At 35.9% G+C, this 18,690-nt stretch overlaps 1 protein-coding gene across 1 annotated transcript in view; it reads right to left on the bottom strand.

Annotated features, from left to right (window-relative positions):
* Positions 1 to 392: 392 nt before the first annotated feature.
* Positions 393 to 18,690, bottom strand: part of APOB (apolipoprotein B) — a 33,787-nt gene continuing 15,489 nt past the window's right edge. The window contains exons 21-29 of the mRNA XM_026044913.1: positions 17,470 to 17,645; positions 17,145 to 17,332; positions 16,707 to 16,852; positions 14,074 to 14,447; positions 11,140 to 13,203; positions 5,623 to 11,079; positions 4,721 to 4,835; positions 3,565 to 3,748; positions 393 to 2,504 (exon numbers count right to left, since the gene is read on the bottom strand). Of these exons, the coding sequence (XP_025900698.1) occupies positions 678 to 2,504; positions 3,565 to 3,748; positions 4,721 to 4,835; positions 5,623 to 11,079; positions 11,140 to 13,203; positions 14,074 to 14,447; positions 16,707 to 16,852; positions 17,145 to 17,332; positions 17,470 to 17,645 (10,531 nt within the window). The 3' untranslated portion in view covers positions 393 to 677. The remainder of the gene's footprint in view (positions 2,505 to 3,564; positions 3,749 to 4,720; positions 4,836 to 5,622; positions 11,080 to 11,139; positions 13,204 to 14,073; positions 14,448 to 16,706; positions 16,853 to 17,144; positions 17,333 to 17,469; positions 17,646 to 18,690) is intronic.

Raw genomic sequence — 18,690 nt, 5'->3', positions numbered from 1 at the left:
TCCATCTGAAGTTCTTAGCATAGTATCCTGTAAATAGATACATATGTAGATTTATCTGTTTTTAGAATAACATTGTTTTTATCTGTATTTTTTCCAGAAGTTGGACTTCCATATAGTGATATTCTTTTTTACTTTTTGGTATTTCCATAATTCTTTCTTTTTTTCTTCCTTTTTATTTATTTATTTATTTTTATTTTTTTGTGAATGTTCTCTTCTTCTTTCTCTCCCAAATTTATCTATGAAGGTACTTCTATTCCAGGAAATAGGTGTGTTTCCAAGTTGTTCTTCATCTGGCTTATGAATGTGACCTTTACCTTAGAACTTGTTTATATTGTGTATTCCATAGTTTTTCTGACTATTTACAATATGTATTGCACATTATTCACTTGATCCAACACACAGGGAAATCAATACAAGACTTCCATTGACCTTAACAATTGTTGGATTAAGCTGTATGGTCTAAGTAAAACTGCCTGCAATAAATGACACAAAAATGTAATAAAGAATTCATTTATTGAGTTATTAAGCTTATTAAAATAACCTACTRTAGATTATTCTGTTTTCATTTACAAATTCAGATTCAACAGTATCTACCTGAAGTTCCAATATGCTGATTGCTGTTATCTTTAAATACTGTGGTACAAACTCATTATTTTTCCTTTTTTCTGCATGTCCATTCAGGTCTTCAGGTGCTCCTTTATTTTTTCCACAATCTGTTGAAGACTCAGTTGCTCAATGGCAAGTTGTTCGTCAATAAATCTTTGCATTTCTTCCCATTTCCTAGAGCCTTGTTCAATGCCTTGTTGAATCAGTGTGCGTGTTAGTTCCACTTTTTTTCTGAGTTCCTCTCTGCTTTTTTGTGGCACTTGGTAGATGGACTCCAAATCAAATGGCTTTGGCACATCTATTCTGAGCTCTCCTTGACGAACAGCTATATATGGTTTTATGGTGTTTGCTGTCATTTGCTCTAACCAAYGAATAAGCTTAGAGATATATTGCAGCAATGCAGAGTAATTTTCTATAGTTAGATCAATTAATTTTTTTGCCTCACTAATTAGCTTTTCTTGGGACTGACTAAGTTGCCAATACATCTCCTCAAGTTTTGCTTTGACTTGTCTGTTATATTCATTAATTTTCCTTTTAGCAACTGTAGACCAATATCGGATTTTTTCCTGGGCAGCAGATGAGAGCTCCATGACTTTCTGTTTTCCTTTTTCTTCARCATCAGCAATAAGGTCATAATATTCCTGACTGTATTTTTCCACTRTATCTCTTACTTGTTCGGTCACTCGTGTAACTGAGTCAGCAAGATCGCCAACATAATTCTTGTGCCAATCCACCAGTGTATCTATGAGATTCTTCAGCCATCCTAGTACTTTGTCTTCCACTTCATAGTATTTAACTGACCATCCAAGTGCAGTTGGATCAAAATATTCCTCCCGCAATGCTTTTACATACATAAGCAGCTGGTGCAACTTTTCTGAAAGTTCCTGGACTGTCTTTTGGCTAAAAGCTTTCAACTGAGAAATGTATTTTTTAACATCTACAGCCAATGATCTCAGTTTCTGTGCATAGTCTGAAGCCATTGCATCTCTGTACAGCTGTTGTGTTTGGACTTTGATGTCTTCAAAATTTTTGGATTGCAAACTTCTAATCATTTCTTCTGCCTTTTGGAAAATTTGTTGCACTCTTTGCTTCAGCTGCTTAAGCTTTCCTGCAAAATCAGCTTCCTGGAGAGTAGCAAATGTCTGCCTGATTTTTTCCTGCAGTTGTTTCAGCATTTTTTTAATGTGATCAAGTACATTACGGCCTTTGAGAATTGTTTCAGAAGAAGGAACTTTCACTTCCAGTTCGTTTATAGCTGCAATCAAAGCATCAAAGTACTCTTGAAGTTTTGAAAGACATAAATCAGCAGTTTTTGCCGCCTTCTCTGTAGTTATGAGGTACAATTCTTCACCAGTGTACTTCTCAGTCAGCCCAGGGACCTGGAATTTTGTGATCTTCAGGAATTCAATGGCAGAGTCAATTAGGTGCTTTATCTTTTTGTGGTATTCTTCTATTATGTCAATGGTAGCATCCAAAAGCTTTGTTTTTATTCTTTGGTAGTCAAACTTCTCGGCTCGATCTGCTGCTCTTCGATATAGCTGTCTGGCTTTGACCTTCATCTCCTGATATTTGCCAGAGGCCTCACTGGCAGCTGTGCGAAGCTGATCATCTAGTGCATCTATTTCTTTTACAGCAAATGTATATGCTTTGTCAGCATTGTTCTGCATTATATTCTTCATCTTCAGTGTGGCAGAACTGATATCCATTCCCATATGCTCCTTATAATACCGATTAACACAGTTATAGACTGCAGTTGTCATTCTAGGTACCTTTTCTTTTAGACCCAAGAGCAAGTCTTTGGCAGCATCCTCTTTCCAATTTAATTTCATTTGAATCAGGTCCGCTTTCTTGAAGGATATCTCACTTTTCAATATGTCAATGTCCTTTTGAGGAGCAGACTGAAAATATAAAATGAGATAATCAAATTAAGCATTATCTATAAAAAGTATATTTCAATATTTGTGTATTCCTTTAATTTTATGATACTCTTAGGCATGTACACTATGAATCATTTTTGTCTGCTGTACATTTGCTCCCATACTGAAAGATTGTTTTGAAACAAATACTGTTGTACTTTGCTGCTACTTTGTGCCTCTTTGAAGAGCAGGATCAGTGTATAACTTAATCTACTCTTTCTTTATGTGAATGCAAAGAGTTTTCCTTCCTTCGCATTAAAGGCCTATGATGTCTGATAAGGCATGTGAATTACTTGGGAAAATGCTCCTTCTTTGATTTTTGAAATCACTTAAGGTGAATTAAGTAAGTATTTCCTAATATGAAAACATTAGAAGATTTCACTTAGCAATCACTTAAATCAATGAGAATTTAGTGCGAGAGTAACAGTAAGAAAGGTTCCTCAAATTAGCGCCTATTTACAAAAATGAATTTCCCAGTTCTCAGTTGTAAACAATGGATTATGACTTATTTGTGACACAAAATTAATACAACATCTTGGAAGCTAAGCTTTTAATTCTGAAATTATTGTAGTATGCCAATAAAAATATATTTGCTGATATAATAGCAAATCTAATACATTTTTTCCTATCATAATGTACTGTGATATATTAATAGGGTTATAAAAAAGGCACTCTGTAGATGGTCTGACCTCTTCCAGTGGCTTGAATCCTACAAGAGCTATTTTTTAAGTAACTGCAATTAGTCTGATGGATGTATATAATCTAAAACTAGCTGTTTCCTGTTCGTTCACTTTCAGTGGGCCTGTTTTCTCATCATAGGAGAGAGTAACTGTTTGGAGAAGATGAAATAGGATTTTCAGAGACATGTTACTTTTAGTARCGGTTAAGATCAGTTTAGGAAAGAAAAACTGCTCTTAATCATAATATATTTTCACTTTGGACAATGAGTGCCTAAACTGTTTTGTAAAATAAACACGTGTATGTATCCTATCCTCTGAGCAGTCCCAACCTTATTGCTTTTTATTGCTCATATCAAACTCACCCGAGTTCGGTAGTAAATTTTTGCCTTCAGAATGTCAGTGTCAGATTCAATGAGATAACCCAAGGTCCCAGCAGAGGGTGAAGATATTGAGGCAGCTGTCCTGCTCTCAGTGCCTTTACAACGCATGTGAACATCAGTAAATGTTGGGCTGGTGATGTCGAGTGATGCAGTGCCATTCACAAGTCTAAAGTAACCACAAATAAACAGCTATTAATGAAGGCACAAAGAAAGAACAAGTCCTAAAGAAGTACATAATGCACTATACCTAAATATAATAAACTTAAGGTTTTTAAAATATATACATAAGGAAATAATGCCTTAGTCATCAAAAGAAAATGCAGGGTTTTACTATCCACGTTTCTGAAGATCTAGCCTAACACATTCAAAACTTAAGGACACTCCAGCTTTCCTATTTTAGTTAATACTGTATTGAGATCTGTAAAGAATTTTCATTAAATCAGGATATCAAAACAAAGTCTGTAGCTGCATCACTGTCAGCTTTCTATGGATTTCTACAAGCTGACTTCCATTTCTTCCATGAGCAGTAAATTGCATCTGCATTTGCCCTTCCTTTCTCCAATTCCATTCCTTGGATACAGTAACACAACACTGGAGGATCAAAACAGACAGACATCCATCTCTGTAGCCCCTAGTAATAGCACTTGTGAAAAGAAAAAAAATCACAGAACCACGGAATGGTTAAGGTTGGAAGGGACCCCTAGGAATCATCTAGTCCAAACTCCCTGCTCAAGCAGGGACAATCCTTAATGACCTGTGTTGATAGAAATCTCCAATGAAAACTATGTTGATGGTCAAATTTAGAATCACTCTGATTATAAATTTTTTTTCTTTATCTTATTCTTTAGGATAAAGAATTTTAGGATAAAGAATCTTTAGGATAAATTATTCAATATTCTTTATCTTATTTTTTATTTCTATGAAATAAAGCTTCTGAGAAAAGTTATTCTGCGGATGCCGAGAGTAAATGGTTTTCCAGCTATCTGGGTGGAGAACAAGTCCCGCCTAATAGTGAAAGGGTAGCCACATAGGTTGTTGTTAATTGCAGCAAACTACTCTGGGGTATTAGAATTAAAAAATCAATGCAAAATTTGTGATTTTGTCCATGATTAATGACATTATAATCACAAGTATTTACCTAATTCCTCGGGCAAAAGYTTCTTCCTTGTAGGTTGCACTCATGTCACGATGTGAAAAGCTGCCAACTGTCTTCACAACAATCATGTCTCCTTCATATTTGTAGTTTGACAGAACTATAAAAAAAACAGTTGTGTATATTTATAGAATTTATCAGAAAACAATATTAAATACATGTCCAGTTTTGTGTTAGGTGGCCAGGTGTGAGGTGTTTTAGTAATACATGAAATTATGCATCAAATAACCAGCTGCCCATAATGCACCAAATAAAATGGCATAGATATGTTTGTACTGAGTACTTTAGTATTCAGTTTTGCACTATTCTTAGAATAATATTTTGCATGCAGATCATAAATGGAGTTTCTGATTTCCTGAGAGTTTGTACTTGACATATACTTTTATAATTCTAAAGCCTAAAATTTGATATCATATGCTGCTGTGGAACTCCTGAGTTTTCTGTGTTGAGATTATTTTCAAAATGAAATATACTTAGTTTATAAAGAAAAAGATTGGTATTTTTTTACCTCTAAACTGAATCTAGTGCCAGTCAGACTGTTTTTCCTCCCTCACATTTATCATCGTACGTAATGAGGGATTCTTTCTGTGCAATTTGAAGAAAGCAACAGATAGACAGAAAAGGAAATTTTCTTTGATTTTTTTTTCAGAGTATGCCACTAACTATGCCACTAACTATGCATATACCTTGCTATTAACTCTCTGACTGAGACTGATTATACCTTTCAAAACAACGCTGTGGATATTAAAAGTAGAAGTTCAGTCTAATGTCAGTGCTAAATAGGGRGCAGCACCTTCATATGCAAAGTAAGTCCTAGGGAAAAAAACAGAATATAACATACAATATTTCCCCTAAAAATGTGTGATAGCGAATATAAGCTGTCTTACCACTCAAGTCATACTCCAGRAACTGTAAGGTTGAGCTGCAGGTAGAATCAATGGATTCCTGAAAGGAGTCTGTTTTATTTCTTAATTCTGTTCTCCAGGTGACATTGTACAATGGTGAAGCAACTTTGAAAGATCCAGTTAAAGCACCAAATGACGGGATGTAAATTCCAGCAGGCAAGGACATTTTGAGAGGAGGGATCTCAATTTTCTGCTCAGGAATTGTAATTGTAGGCAGATCAAAATCTGCAATCTTATTAGCTACTTCATCCAGATTTATATGTAGATTGCCAAGAGAAATATTCTTTGGAAGAGTGAATTGAGACACAGTTATTTGGTATTCAGGTACTGTCAATTCAAAATAGGGTAATTTGTACTCTTCTATTGTAATATAATTGGCTCCTATGTTCACTTTGGGGAATCTTACTCTTGGCAGCGTGGGCAAATTCACATCGAATGGCATTGTACTCAGTGTCTGTGGAATCTTTATGTTGCGCAAGTCAATAGTATATGATGGGACCTCGAGAGTGGTGAAAGGTACTCTAAATTCCGGAGTGCTGAGGACAGGACTTAGAGAATTTAAGTTTAGCTCAGGAATACTGAAAGAAATGCCATCTGTAAGCTTAATCACAGGTATGGGGATAAAGTAGCCATCTTCACTCTTTGTGTACACCAGGGATGCTGAAGCATTTAAGAACTGTTTTCTGTCAGCACTGGTAGTAACATCCAGCTTCAAGATATCCCACAAGCTCTTCTCAGAAATGGGACACTTCAGGTTTTTGAGGAAGCCTACGTATCCTTCCAAAGAACCAGAAACATCAAATCTTGCTTTTGATTTGTCATTTGATAATTGCATATCATGACTGAGAGATAATGACTGAACATGGCCTTCACCTTTCCAGCCAACTTTCTGGTGTTCAGTATTGATTTTCACTAGGACAACTTGATTAACTGAAGCTGTGTCCAGGAAGGAATTTGGCTGAGTAGCTTGCACCTGAAGATCTGCTGACATAGTCCAAGGAGCAAGTTCAAAGGTTGCTTTGCATTTCTGAGTCCCTGAAGTTGTGAAAAGAGGTGTATATCGTGCATAGTTTTTCCCATTGTGCTCCCAGACTGCATAAACACGACGGATAGATGCTTCAACTGCAAGAATTTCTTTCATTTCATTGTTCCACAGTCCATCTACTTTGGAGCTGGCCTCAAGTTTGAGAGATGACCGAGCTCCATTAGCATTCAGATAGGTGTTTGCTTCATGGTCCACATTTCCAGAAAATGAGTTTCCAGTATAGAACACTCCATCAATATTACCTTTTGTTGATGTTTCTACTGATAAGTAAGATGTAAGGCTTTCTAAGGCAAATTTGTGAGCAATTCCTCCTTTAGCCCTGGTGCCGTATTCAGTAGTATTAAAATCATATGTTAGTTTTAGCCCTGATGAAACAGTAGGTTTGGACTTGGTATTTCCAGAAAGCTCTTGGCTAAAATTCAGTTTTAAAATGGGTGTGTTGATATCTGCATTTGTTGCCAATGAAGCTTCCATGTTCCTCCTTGTGAGACTAATAGTGCTGTCATGATTTCCTCCTAGAAATTTGTTATTACTCAGGGATAGCGCTGTGGCCAGCTTCAAACCTCTTTTTCTTGTCAAACTTGTTGAACCATCAAGCTTAAACTGCAATGCATCGATGACTGAAGAAGACGAGACACTGAGTCGCCCAGCAATATCTGACTGATTGAACAGCCCAGCATTTGCAGTCAAAGTGATCACACTGGATTTAAATGAGAAGTCATAAGTAATGTTCCCCATGGCATAAATTAATATGTGATTTGATGGGCTGTTGATTCTGAATCTAGGAAGCTTAAGAGTGCGTAGATCCTGTGGGACATGAAGCACTGGAAGCTCCAGAGAGGGTAAGACCAGTGTGTAAGACGGTACTGAAAAGCCAATAAATGGGACTGTGAATCCTGTTGTGCTTATTTCTTTGGGGAGCATGTAACCAAAGGCTGGCAACTCAGCAGTAAAAGGAGAAACTTCAATATTCACGATAGGAATGGTGTATCCTGGAATTCTGAAGACTCGCGGTAGTTTGTTCAGTGATGTCTGTACTTTGTATTTTTCAAGTTTTGTTTTGGCTTCGTTATATGATTTTGTGAGAAAATCTAAAGCAGCATTTCTTCCTTTCTCAAAATGCTTGTTGAAGAAAATGATGTATTTATTAAGTACTTCRTGTACTGTCGTCAAAGGAAGTGGAATCGAGTGCATGTCTTTGTTTTTTTCATACTGAGCATTCAAATTTAAATCAAATGATTGTCTTGTAGTCTTCAATAATTCTTTCAGACCCATCTGTTCCCACAGGGAATAATCTTTTAGTTGAGGAGTTTTGATTTCTGTATAGGGAACCTGAAGTTGAGGAATGCTTAGAGGAATATTTAAGAAATCTAGATTGGCATCTCCACTCATTTCAATGTGAGCTTCAATTCTGTCATCATTATTGGCTGCAGACATGTTATGGGAATATCTGTACTGATTGAACCTGCCAGCAGCTTGCCAGCTGACTTGCTGAATAGAGGAACTGAGCGCAAGACCATAGTTATTCAGGAAGTCAATTTTGCCGGTCAGTTTCATTGGGAAGCTGATTTTCACATTTCCATCATTGTTTGTCAATAGACGAATTTCAAAGAGGTGGGCCAAGAAGGAAATCTCATTATTCACAGTTCCAGTAATCCGTCCATTAAGCCGAGCATTGTGAGAGCCTGTTAATTCTACCTTCATGGCTCCAAGCTGTCCTGTGCCTTTTAAGTTCAGAACACTGCGTCCCACAGGCTGTAACTCAATTTCAGACTGAATCTGAAGTGTTGCATAATTTAGGAAACCACATTCGTATTTCATAGCTTGGTTGACTTTCAAGTACTTATCATTTATTCTGTTTTCGGCAGAAAATATAATAATGGGGCCTTCAACTCTGAAAGTGGCACGTGAATCATGAGTCCCTTCATCAGAGAAGTTAGGATAAGCCCATTTCCAGTTTCCTTTACCAGCTGACGTAAATGATATGTGTCCAGCTTCTACCTCTGTTGTCATGTTATTGATCAGATCAGCCTGGCTGGAGAAAGCAGCTTGTGGAATATTCAGCCTGTGGGAATATGTCGTTCCACTCCGTACCCAAATTTTTCTTTGCAGCTTGACTATTAAATTATTCTGTACTTCAACTGAATTTTTTGTTGTATATAAGTTTGCTCTTGTTTCAGCTTCCCCTTCTACAGAAGTCCCTAAAAATTTTACTTGATCAGTGTGATCAACTTTAAGGAATCTGTGGTTGACCTTCATGGAATTTTTAAGGTTCAGCTGCTTCATCTCAGGGGCTGAGACACGTGAATCTGCAATAATGCTAAAAACAAGAAAATCTAATTTGGACGTTGCTTGAGCTGAAACAGACGTCACAAATTCTGGACTGCTTGCAGAACTTGTAGTGTTATGAAATTCAGCTTGTGTGGACAGTGTAAAGAATGGCGAGGCAACCTTGAAAGTACCAGACAATTTGCCAAAGGTAGGGATAGTTGCAGTATGTGGGATACGTGGAAGTTGGAACTCTGGTATCTTCATGTCAGGAATCTGGAACTCATTTAAATTTAGCTTAGGAACCAATAATACTGGYATTTCAAACTGAGGCATTTGCAGTTGTGAGAAAGAAATGTCAGGAAAAGGCATATCTCTCATCTTCAGATCTTTAAAATACACATCAGTTGCTGGCAACTGAAATTCACCAGACATGAGTTGGTCTATTATTCGAAGAAACTGAAGTTTAATCTCATTCAGGTCAATTGTATAGGAAGGAACTTCAAATGTATTTAGAATAGTAAAGGCTGGAGTAGTAAATCTCATTGGGATTTTTATGTCCTTTAGTTTCTTAATATTGATCTCATAGGAGGGAATATGCAGATCAGTCAGTGGGATAAAGAAATCTGGTGTTCGAAATGTTGCTTCCCGCAGGGCTCGGAGACTAACCTCAAAGGCCGGTATGGTGATTATAGCAGTTCTGATTTCGGGGACTTGAAATCCTGATTCAACAAACTGGTTTAAATTTTCAGCCCAATTTTTGATATCATACTCTTCAGCCAGAGCAACAATCTTCTTAAAAGCAATGTTCCACTGGTCAGAAATGTATATGACAACCGAACTGTAGAACTGGCTTATCTTCTGAAGATACCACTGAAATTCCTTGGAAATATCCATTTCAGAAATCCTCTCTCGCAGATCTTCCAGGTGTTCATTTATCTTGGCTTTTATATTAGCAAACGTTGTTGAGTTTATGAGGTCCCTGAACCAGTTAATTATTGCAGCAAGCTTGGTGTCCCTGAGTTGTTCTACGTATCTTGAAATCACACGGTTAACATCTCTCATATACTGTTTCAGTGCTTCGGCTTTCTGTGGAAGTTCTAGATTTCTGAGTTCCTCATTTACTTTCTGTGTCAGTTCTCGGATTTTGTTATTTGTGTCATCAACAAACTGGTTATAGTCAAAAGATATGAGACTTTTTATAATCCTGTCAAGGAACTTGTTGATTTCATTTATCATCATTTCATAATCAAAAGTTTGCACTTTCTTGACAGCATTATCAATAAAAGTAACCACTTTATCAAAGCATGATTTCACATCGATTTTTTTCAAGTATGAGATTAGTTTCTGGACAGTCTCTTTTATTTTGTACTGGTTAAGCAGCTCTACCATCCTATCCATTAAAAAATATACTTGCTTATCAATTTCATATTTTACAATCAGTTTGCGCATGTGACCTCGGAAAGTGCTGATCTTCTCAGACACTTCATACTCTTCCATCCAGTTTAGAATGAAGTCTTTGATTTGTTCAAGAATTTCATTCAGTCTTTTCATTGGCAAAGAACGCTTCAATTTTTCAAAAGTTTTTTTAACATCAATCATTTTAATCTTCTGTTTCAAGTTTTCAACGCTGCGTCTGACATCAATATTCTGAATTTGAGTCTTCAGTTTTTCCAGGTTTTCCTGTATCCAAGCTCTGATCTTGTACTTTTCATCTACATTTTTAATCCAAGCCAAAGTGCTGCTTCCAATTTCACTAGGATTATATTGCTGAAAATAATTTTGTAATTTCTGAATAATATCAACTACAGTCATTCTTATCTTATACTTGCTATCTAGAGCTATTACTTTTTCAACTATTTGGTCAAGAAGCTGTCCAATAAGTACTTTAATGTCATACTGCTCATAATTATCTTTTATGTATTGCTCAATTTGTACTAGGTAGTCCTGCAGTTGAAACAGTATTTCTTGAATATTGACCAGGGCTTTTTCTAGTATAATTTGGAGATCATCAGCTGTTATGCTGTAGTCCTTTGTGAAAGCAATCAGATTAGTTTTCATGCTGCTAACCCTGCCCTTCATATCCAGTTTGTCTATGTAGTCATTGACATGCTGTGGGAGATTATCCAAAGTTGCCTTGTATTTTCTCAYATGTTGATCTATGTTAATGTTTTTCAAGTATCTTTGGATGGCCTGCAGTGTGGATAGAATAGCGCCTCTGATTTGCTCAAAGTAAACTGGCAAGTGTTCCAAAAATGGCAGGTTGATAACATGCATGTCTTTATTTTTGTCATACTTCACAGAGCCAGAGATACTGAATTCCTGAGGCTCTGACAAACTGTCCCTGAGGCCTAACACATCAATTACATTAATTGCTTCAGAGGTGAATGGCACTGTGATTGATGAATCCATTAGAGAGAGATCTGCCAAAGCTCTTCCACTAAGTTCCATACCAGTCTTTTCTGCATCGTTGTAAGCACTGAGATCTTGTGAATATACATTATTGTTCAGCTGACTTTTCATTTTCCAAGCACTTGACTGCTCTGATGGAGTAAAAAGCACATGGACTTTATTATCAAGCAGTGTAGTGTACCTTCCTCTAGACTTCAAGTTGTGACTGGTAGATCCTCTGTAATCATGGGAGAAAGTGAAAGCAAGAGGCTCTGCTTTGAACAGAAATTTGCTGTAAAGGTCTCCAGTGTGTTCACCCATAGCAATCAGCTTTCCATTACCGTTGGTATGTACATCAGCAGTGATAGTAAATGGGGCCATAGTGGAACGTACAGCATTGCTGAAACGGAGAGATTTGGAATCACAGTTTGTGTTGATGGTAATTGAGGAAGCAAGTCCTGCCACATTCAGATTAACTCTGTGACTCACTGCTGCGCCTTSAACATTTGCAACTGTATCTGTTTTAAAGTTTGCAGCCAGATCAGCATATGTAATGGCGTAGGTATGCCTTATTTCATCTGCTCCATAGGCTCCTCTCACATTACCACCCAAATTCAGCTTCAGAGGCTCAAGGAGTAATTCCGCTTTGTTGCTAACTTCAGTTCTAGTGTATTTAATATTATTASTCATCTTAGCTGTAAGTGACCAAGGCTGTAGTTGTAGATCAAAGACATGCTTGTGGAACTTCTCAGAACTGAAGCTGTTGTCTAATTTTGAAGCATATGTTAAGGATAAGCCAGGTATATTCAAGTCATTTGTGTACTCCAGCTTGATTTCTTTAAATGATCCTTGCAAGTTATTTGAAAATTTGAGTCCTTCAGAATTAACTCTGAAGTTCAAAACATGTTTGTTGTCCATGCCCAGAATTGTACTCTGATATTCACTTCCCAGTGTTATTTCCATTAAGCTCACTCTTCCACCTATATTGAATTTTGCATTGTTTTTACCATAGCGCCCAGAAGAGGATAGCGACATGGAGCCTCCGGAAGTATCGAGCTTGGCATTCACTTCACTCTGCATTGTCAGTGGACTAAACTGCACATTTGTGGTTGCACTGCTGGCTAGACCATACTGATTAATATTGAGAGATGACTTATGGGCAGCTCGATTCCTTTGATCAGTCATTGAAATATCAGTGTTGAAAACAAGATCCTGGGAGTTGAGAGAACCTGCAAACAAGGCATAATACTGGGTTTGCTTGTAAGTGGCTTGGTTTTCTGAGCGAAGAGCAGCTGTCTTCCTCGATAAAATTAACTCAAGCTTATTGACACCTGCAAGTTGTCGGTATCTTCCATTTGTCTCAGATGTCACTTTCAGCTGGCTGTTTTCATACCTTAGTGAAGCTGTGTTCTTTAATAGTCCACTTTGTACATCAGAGACAGATGTAATGGAAAACACACCATCACTGTATCTGCCAGATACCTGATTGGTAGCCTGAAGGTAAGAAGAATCCAACTTCAGATTTGATTTCCCTTCTAAAACCCGTCTCTTTTCATTGTACGAGCTTGACAGAGTGTAAATACTTCTTGCAAAGACAGAAGCCACTTCCAGCTGGCCTTCCATCTTGACATTATTGATATTCACATTATTTGTCTTCTCAGAAACAATATCGGTGGAAAATGAAAGCTGAGGACCCAGAGTGCTTGATGCCATAAGTGATACCGTGCAGTTTCCAGTGGGACTAGGTTCATAGCTCTTTGTCCTGGCCAGTTTAAAAACTGATGTTAACAGTCTGTGTTTCAGATGATTTTCATATGMATACATATAGCCATTCCTATGATAAGATGCTTCTCCAGAACCTGAAATACAAGGAAAGTGACACAAGATAAATATATACATTATGTCTTAAAGACTGTCAGAGAAAAAATATTTTTGCAAATCAAGAATATTTCTGTAAAAACTTATCATTTTGATATTTGGGGCTAAATTTTAAAAATGACAATAAATTAAAACTCGACTCTGTATTAAGTTTAATTATATGAGATGATGCAACATTATGCCAACTTAACTAGTGAATTTAACAAGATGGATGCTCAAGAATTATCCAAACTAGACCATAACTAAGATTCTTTTATCTAACTCTTGCCTTTATCAAATGTCTTTGTTAATTCCATTTATGGTGTGGATTTTAAAAGAAACTAAATGASTTTGTCTATTCTCATTGCATTTTGAAAAGAACTACCTTTAAAATACCCATTTTAAGACCTACTCAGTCTGGATCTGGGATACTTAAATAGTAAGTATTTATGGCAGTATATAAGCATATTCAAGTTATAAACAAATATATATTAATATGTACAGGAAGAAAGAGAAAGAGAGAAATTGCAGGCAGACACAAAACCACACACACAAGATCGATTTTGAAAACACTTGACTTGTCAAGTACACAATTGTTTTTTAGGATTGGACTTTCAGTCCTGAAGGATTTTGCCCTCAATAGGGAGTATTTTGGAGTGCAGACTTTAAAATACTTGATTCAATTATATGATTTCATCTTTAGTGCCTAAATAAAAGATTCACAAATTATCTTTAAAGAGAGTTCAGATTATCAAACCTTGTTCTTTAAATAAACAATAAGAAAACATATGTGCTATGCTTTATCTGATGAATGTCAAATGAAATTATTAAAGAAGTTTTGCCAACAATACAATATCAACACAAATTCTTACCTTTTACGTTGTAAGAAAGCAGCTCAAAAACTGAATCGGCATTCATGGCATAAGTAGTTCTTATGGATGTTTTGTCTGTGTGGGTGTTATCCAAAGTGTATGTTGCTGACCAGTTGTAATAGTTGCTATAGATATTACTAGAGACCTCTAAAGTGTCAAGTAAAAGCACACGAAGTGGATAATATTTTGGAACAGTAAACGGTGGGATTCTGTATTCCTGCGATGGTACATTTATTCCCATGGACTCCATTACCAGAGGAGGTGTTTTAACAGTTTGTAGCATCTTCATGTCATGGGATGATCTTCCACCAAATGGCAATGGAATATTAATTACAAAACTGTTTTTATTCCAGTTGTATCTGATCCGGCCATCACTAGAAAACAAAAGTGACTGTGTTTAACAATCTATAAAAGTCCATGATTTATACAAGGAAATTCCTACTATTCCCATGATACCGATCTTATTTATTTACAGGCTTATACCAATATCTTGACTTTAGATATACATAGCAATGTAAAGATGACTTTTTCTTATCTCAGCATTTTTGAAGCATCCATCTATTAGAATCTACTGAAAGTGATTTGGATTTTGGTAAATATTATTAATGTTTGCTTCCCTTTTTCCATAGTCAGTAAAGCTGAGAAGGCAARTAATCCAAAATGGACTATTTAAGTTAGACCTTGTATTAGAGTTCAAAGCTTCTGGAATCTGCCTAGAGTTACTATGCATAACTAGGAGAGAGTTGCATTTTTTTTGCAAGGGGCTAAATATAAGACTTATGAATCTTGCACTTGTTTTTTCTGACCTGAGAATCCAAATCTGTTTTATGATCATCTACGAAGAGATGCAATATGAAAGAGCATCCATGAAGAGATGCACCGATATGAAAGTGGTCCTCTAAATTAAATAAAGGAAAATAGCTGACATACAGTAAAGAATAATTCTTCTGAAAATACTGCYACAACTCTGCAACGTGTTACGCTGAATACAAGAGAAAGGCAATTCCTCCTAGTATTATTATTAAGATAAAATACCCCTACTAAACAATATACAAAACTTACAGTATACAAGTTTAATATATGTTAATATTTTAACATTAATACTATTTTTATTATTTAATCTAAATTAATCTTAAAAAGTATATTTTTATAGAAATGAATGAAAAGACTCATACTGTAAGAAACTAAATTATCAAGAATGTCTCTGATGATGATAAGTATTTCAAAAGTTTTTTGCAAATATTCAGCATTTAATTTATTCTCAGTACAAAAAAAAATAGGACTGGAAAATATGGATTTCCAGCTGAAAAATTTGTGTGGAAAAAGTGTAATTATGAAAAGACAAAACAGAAGGAAATTCAGTCTTAATTTGTGCAAGAACAATATTCTGGCAAGRTGCTTTTGTTGTTTGCCCTATTGGTGTTGTATAATACAAAATCTTTTTTACTCTTAGAGTCACATTTTGAGATGAAAAGTAAGCAAATAGATTCTAAAAATCTGTTCCATTCCATTCTAGCAAATCATTAAAAAAGACCGACACAGAACAGTAGAAGCTATTATTCTAATGTGCACTGTTGATAAGAATACAGGAGAAAGAAACATTAGCTTCCCTGCTTACACTTAGCTCAGGAACATTACAAAGCTAAAGGAGATGTCTGTCATTAACACTTTGTTTTATAATGCTCCAGTGAAAGGCAGTATGTGGAAAAACTAGTGCGAGGAAGGAGAAAATACTCTTTTTTTTTTTTTTTTTTTTATCTGTTTTCGTAATCCAAACTTTACAAGCTTCTTTATTCCTTTCATTTACATTTATTTCAGTCATCTATATTTCCTTAGGTAATGGGAATCCTATACAAACACATTTCATACACTGGGGTAGCAGTAGTGTAGAAGCAGAAGTCCTTGAATTCTTATGCAGAGGCAAACCAACGATGTGATAAGAACACTAATTAACAAGAGGGCTAATCTAAGACCCATCACGAGCGCAACTTCTAGACAGGTGCTAGAGCATTTTAAAGTACAGATTCACTCTGACTGATTTATAATTTAATTTGCTAGAGATGGAAGGAGTAGGATGCTTATCTTCCTCTTTCTTGGTCAAACCTAATTTCTTATAGATTTTTAACATATCAGATAATTTCTACCAAATTTGACAGAAGGGTTCCTTAAAAGTTTTGTTCACACAAGTTCAGTGAAGCTTTGTAGCAGGTCGAGGAGAAAAAGTGTAAGACATTAGGATTAGGGACCTTTTGGTTATTGCCAATAAAAAAAAAGGTCTGTATGGATGCTGGACAACWAGGTACAGGAAATTAGGCTTCATTACTACTTCTTTCATGGAAAGATCATTGAATGATGAATTTTTTTGCTCATTTCTCATGGCATAATGCAGTACTTCAGGATGCATTCATATGCTGCAGGAATGATGTCTGTAGAATCAGTTCTGTCTTACCTAGCATCATTCATAACTTACACTACATAATTTCTTTTATCTTAAAATTCTCTGCTAATTTTATGGAACTGTTTACAATAATTTTAGACTATTTTATAAATCACAGTCAAATAAGATAGTAGAAGCACATGAATGAATATATATTTTYAGTTCTCTGTGTGACTATGCTCATTTCTCTCCCTACCTTTTCAGGAAAAGTTCTTCAGGAATAGTGATAACAGGCAGGTTCATTTTCTGGATGTTCAGGTCCTGTAGTCCACTTAGTTTGTCTTGTAGAGTCCGCGCATAGGGGACATCTTTTGATGCCTTTTGCAGCCAGGTGTTTGTTGCCTGCAGTGAAGAGCAAAATTTTTCAAAGTAAAGGGATAAAAGAAAGAAAAAGTATGACAAGATTGAGGCCTTTCCACCATGTAACAGCTGTCTGAAGGTTCTTGCAACTATCCATATACAAAGTACTAGGCATCTGGTAAAGTGGCTCTATCCAAGTTGAAAATATAAACTGTATTAAATCTCACTGCTTTCACATGTCATCCCCATTAAGTTCCTTTTGGCATTCTTTGAGGAGATAATTCATCAGGGCTACATGATCAAGCAGTAATATCCACTGTAAATTGAAACATACCACGATAAATTGTGATAAAATATGTCGCAGCGTCATATCTGTATGAGCTACTTTCCGATCCAGCAGTTCATTAGCATGCTTCTGCAAAGTTTTGGGGTAGTCTGAAAGATTAACTGTGAAGCCAGAAGACATTTTCTTCACAGCAGCATTTGCTCCTGAATTCCACTCCAGTTCAACTTTCTCAGAATCTGAAAATCATGAATTTAGAAGAAAAAAAATGGTAAAAGTCAGAAGTATTCTCGCTCTACTTGAGATTTAATATAAACCAAAGTTATAAGCTGTCTACATTTATAGGTTTTACACCTGAATTGTGTGTTCACCTTACCATATCTGAAAACAACTCTTCCTGAAACTGAATTCCCAGGAGATGTTGCAGCTGAGMTCATCTGAAGATATCCTTTGGTCAGTGAGTAATTAACCAGTGCTTCAGTTCTAAGTTCAGTTTGCAGGCGAGGTATGGAAAGGGTGCCTCTTAGCATTGCTTCTTCCATTCCAGCATATCTAAGAAAGTGAAAAGTCAACATGCATATAAAGTATTTCATTTACCTCTTTTGTTTATGTTTCAGGAGTAAGTCCAAAATTTAAATTCATGGTGGTATAAAAAATGGAATTAATCAGAGTTATAGGATTGYTTCTGATTCAATGAATCAGAATCAGCAGATTCCTGGTGACTTTGGAAAATTTAAAGTAAATTATTTTAATGCTATGCAGAAACACAAAGGACTAATCCAATATTTATTTTATAACATTGAAACAGAAGGAACTATCTACCTGTCTTGGTTCAGCTGTACCTGAATCAAATCCTGCTCTCTTTATTCAAGACATTCTTTACTAAGCATACGAACCATGAATCATGAATCAAATGGAAACAAAACATTTGACAAAACATTATGCCATTGGGCCTCATTTTCCTTTATTCACATTTATTTTATATCTCTGTCACTTTGTTAAATTCTAAAATTCTAATTTTATAAAATTCTAATATTATGTTAGTGTAAATGAAAGGGAATTGAGGTCCCTGACATCTGTCCAAAGCTCCCACTGATATCAGAGGCAATTCTGCATGAACAACAAAGACAAAGACTCYCTGGGGAACCATCAGGATCACAGAATTCCATGGAAGATTGAGGTTTATTAAAGAATGTGATCAGCTCATTTCACCATGGGCTTGTGAGGCGGACAATTTTAGAAACCCTGGCAGGCTGAACATTTTTGTTAGCTCCCCTGTAGATGTTCCCGGAAATATTCTCATCATGAAGCGTGGGAACTTTTACAGGAAGCTCTCAGTTATTTTTTGTTTTGTTGTTTATGGAGTGTCACTAGATTTCTTCACAGGGAGACCCAATAACTTTTTTTTTTTTTTTTTTTTTTGAGCTGAATATACTCAATAAAAGATAATGTGTCTGAACAAACCATGCCTTGTTTATATCCTTGGACTATCACACCTGCAGTAACAGTACTACAACGTCATTCTTGCAGGAATCTGTATACAAATATGGAAGAACTAACTCAAATTTGTAATACAAATTATATATACACATATAGT

The sequence above is a fragment of the Nothoprocta perdicaria genome, unplaced genomic scaffold (assembly GCF_003342845.1).
Source record: "Nothoprocta perdicaria isolate Ctin4 unplaced genomic scaffold, notPer1 scaffold_39, whole genome shotgun sequence".
Taxonomy (NCBI): domain Eukaryota; kingdom Metazoa; phylum Chordata; class Aves; order Tinamiformes; family Tinamidae; genus Nothoprocta; species Nothoprocta perdicaria.
Note: the sequence above shows the minus strand (reverse complement) of the source record. Positions and strands in the feature narration are given on the sequence as shown.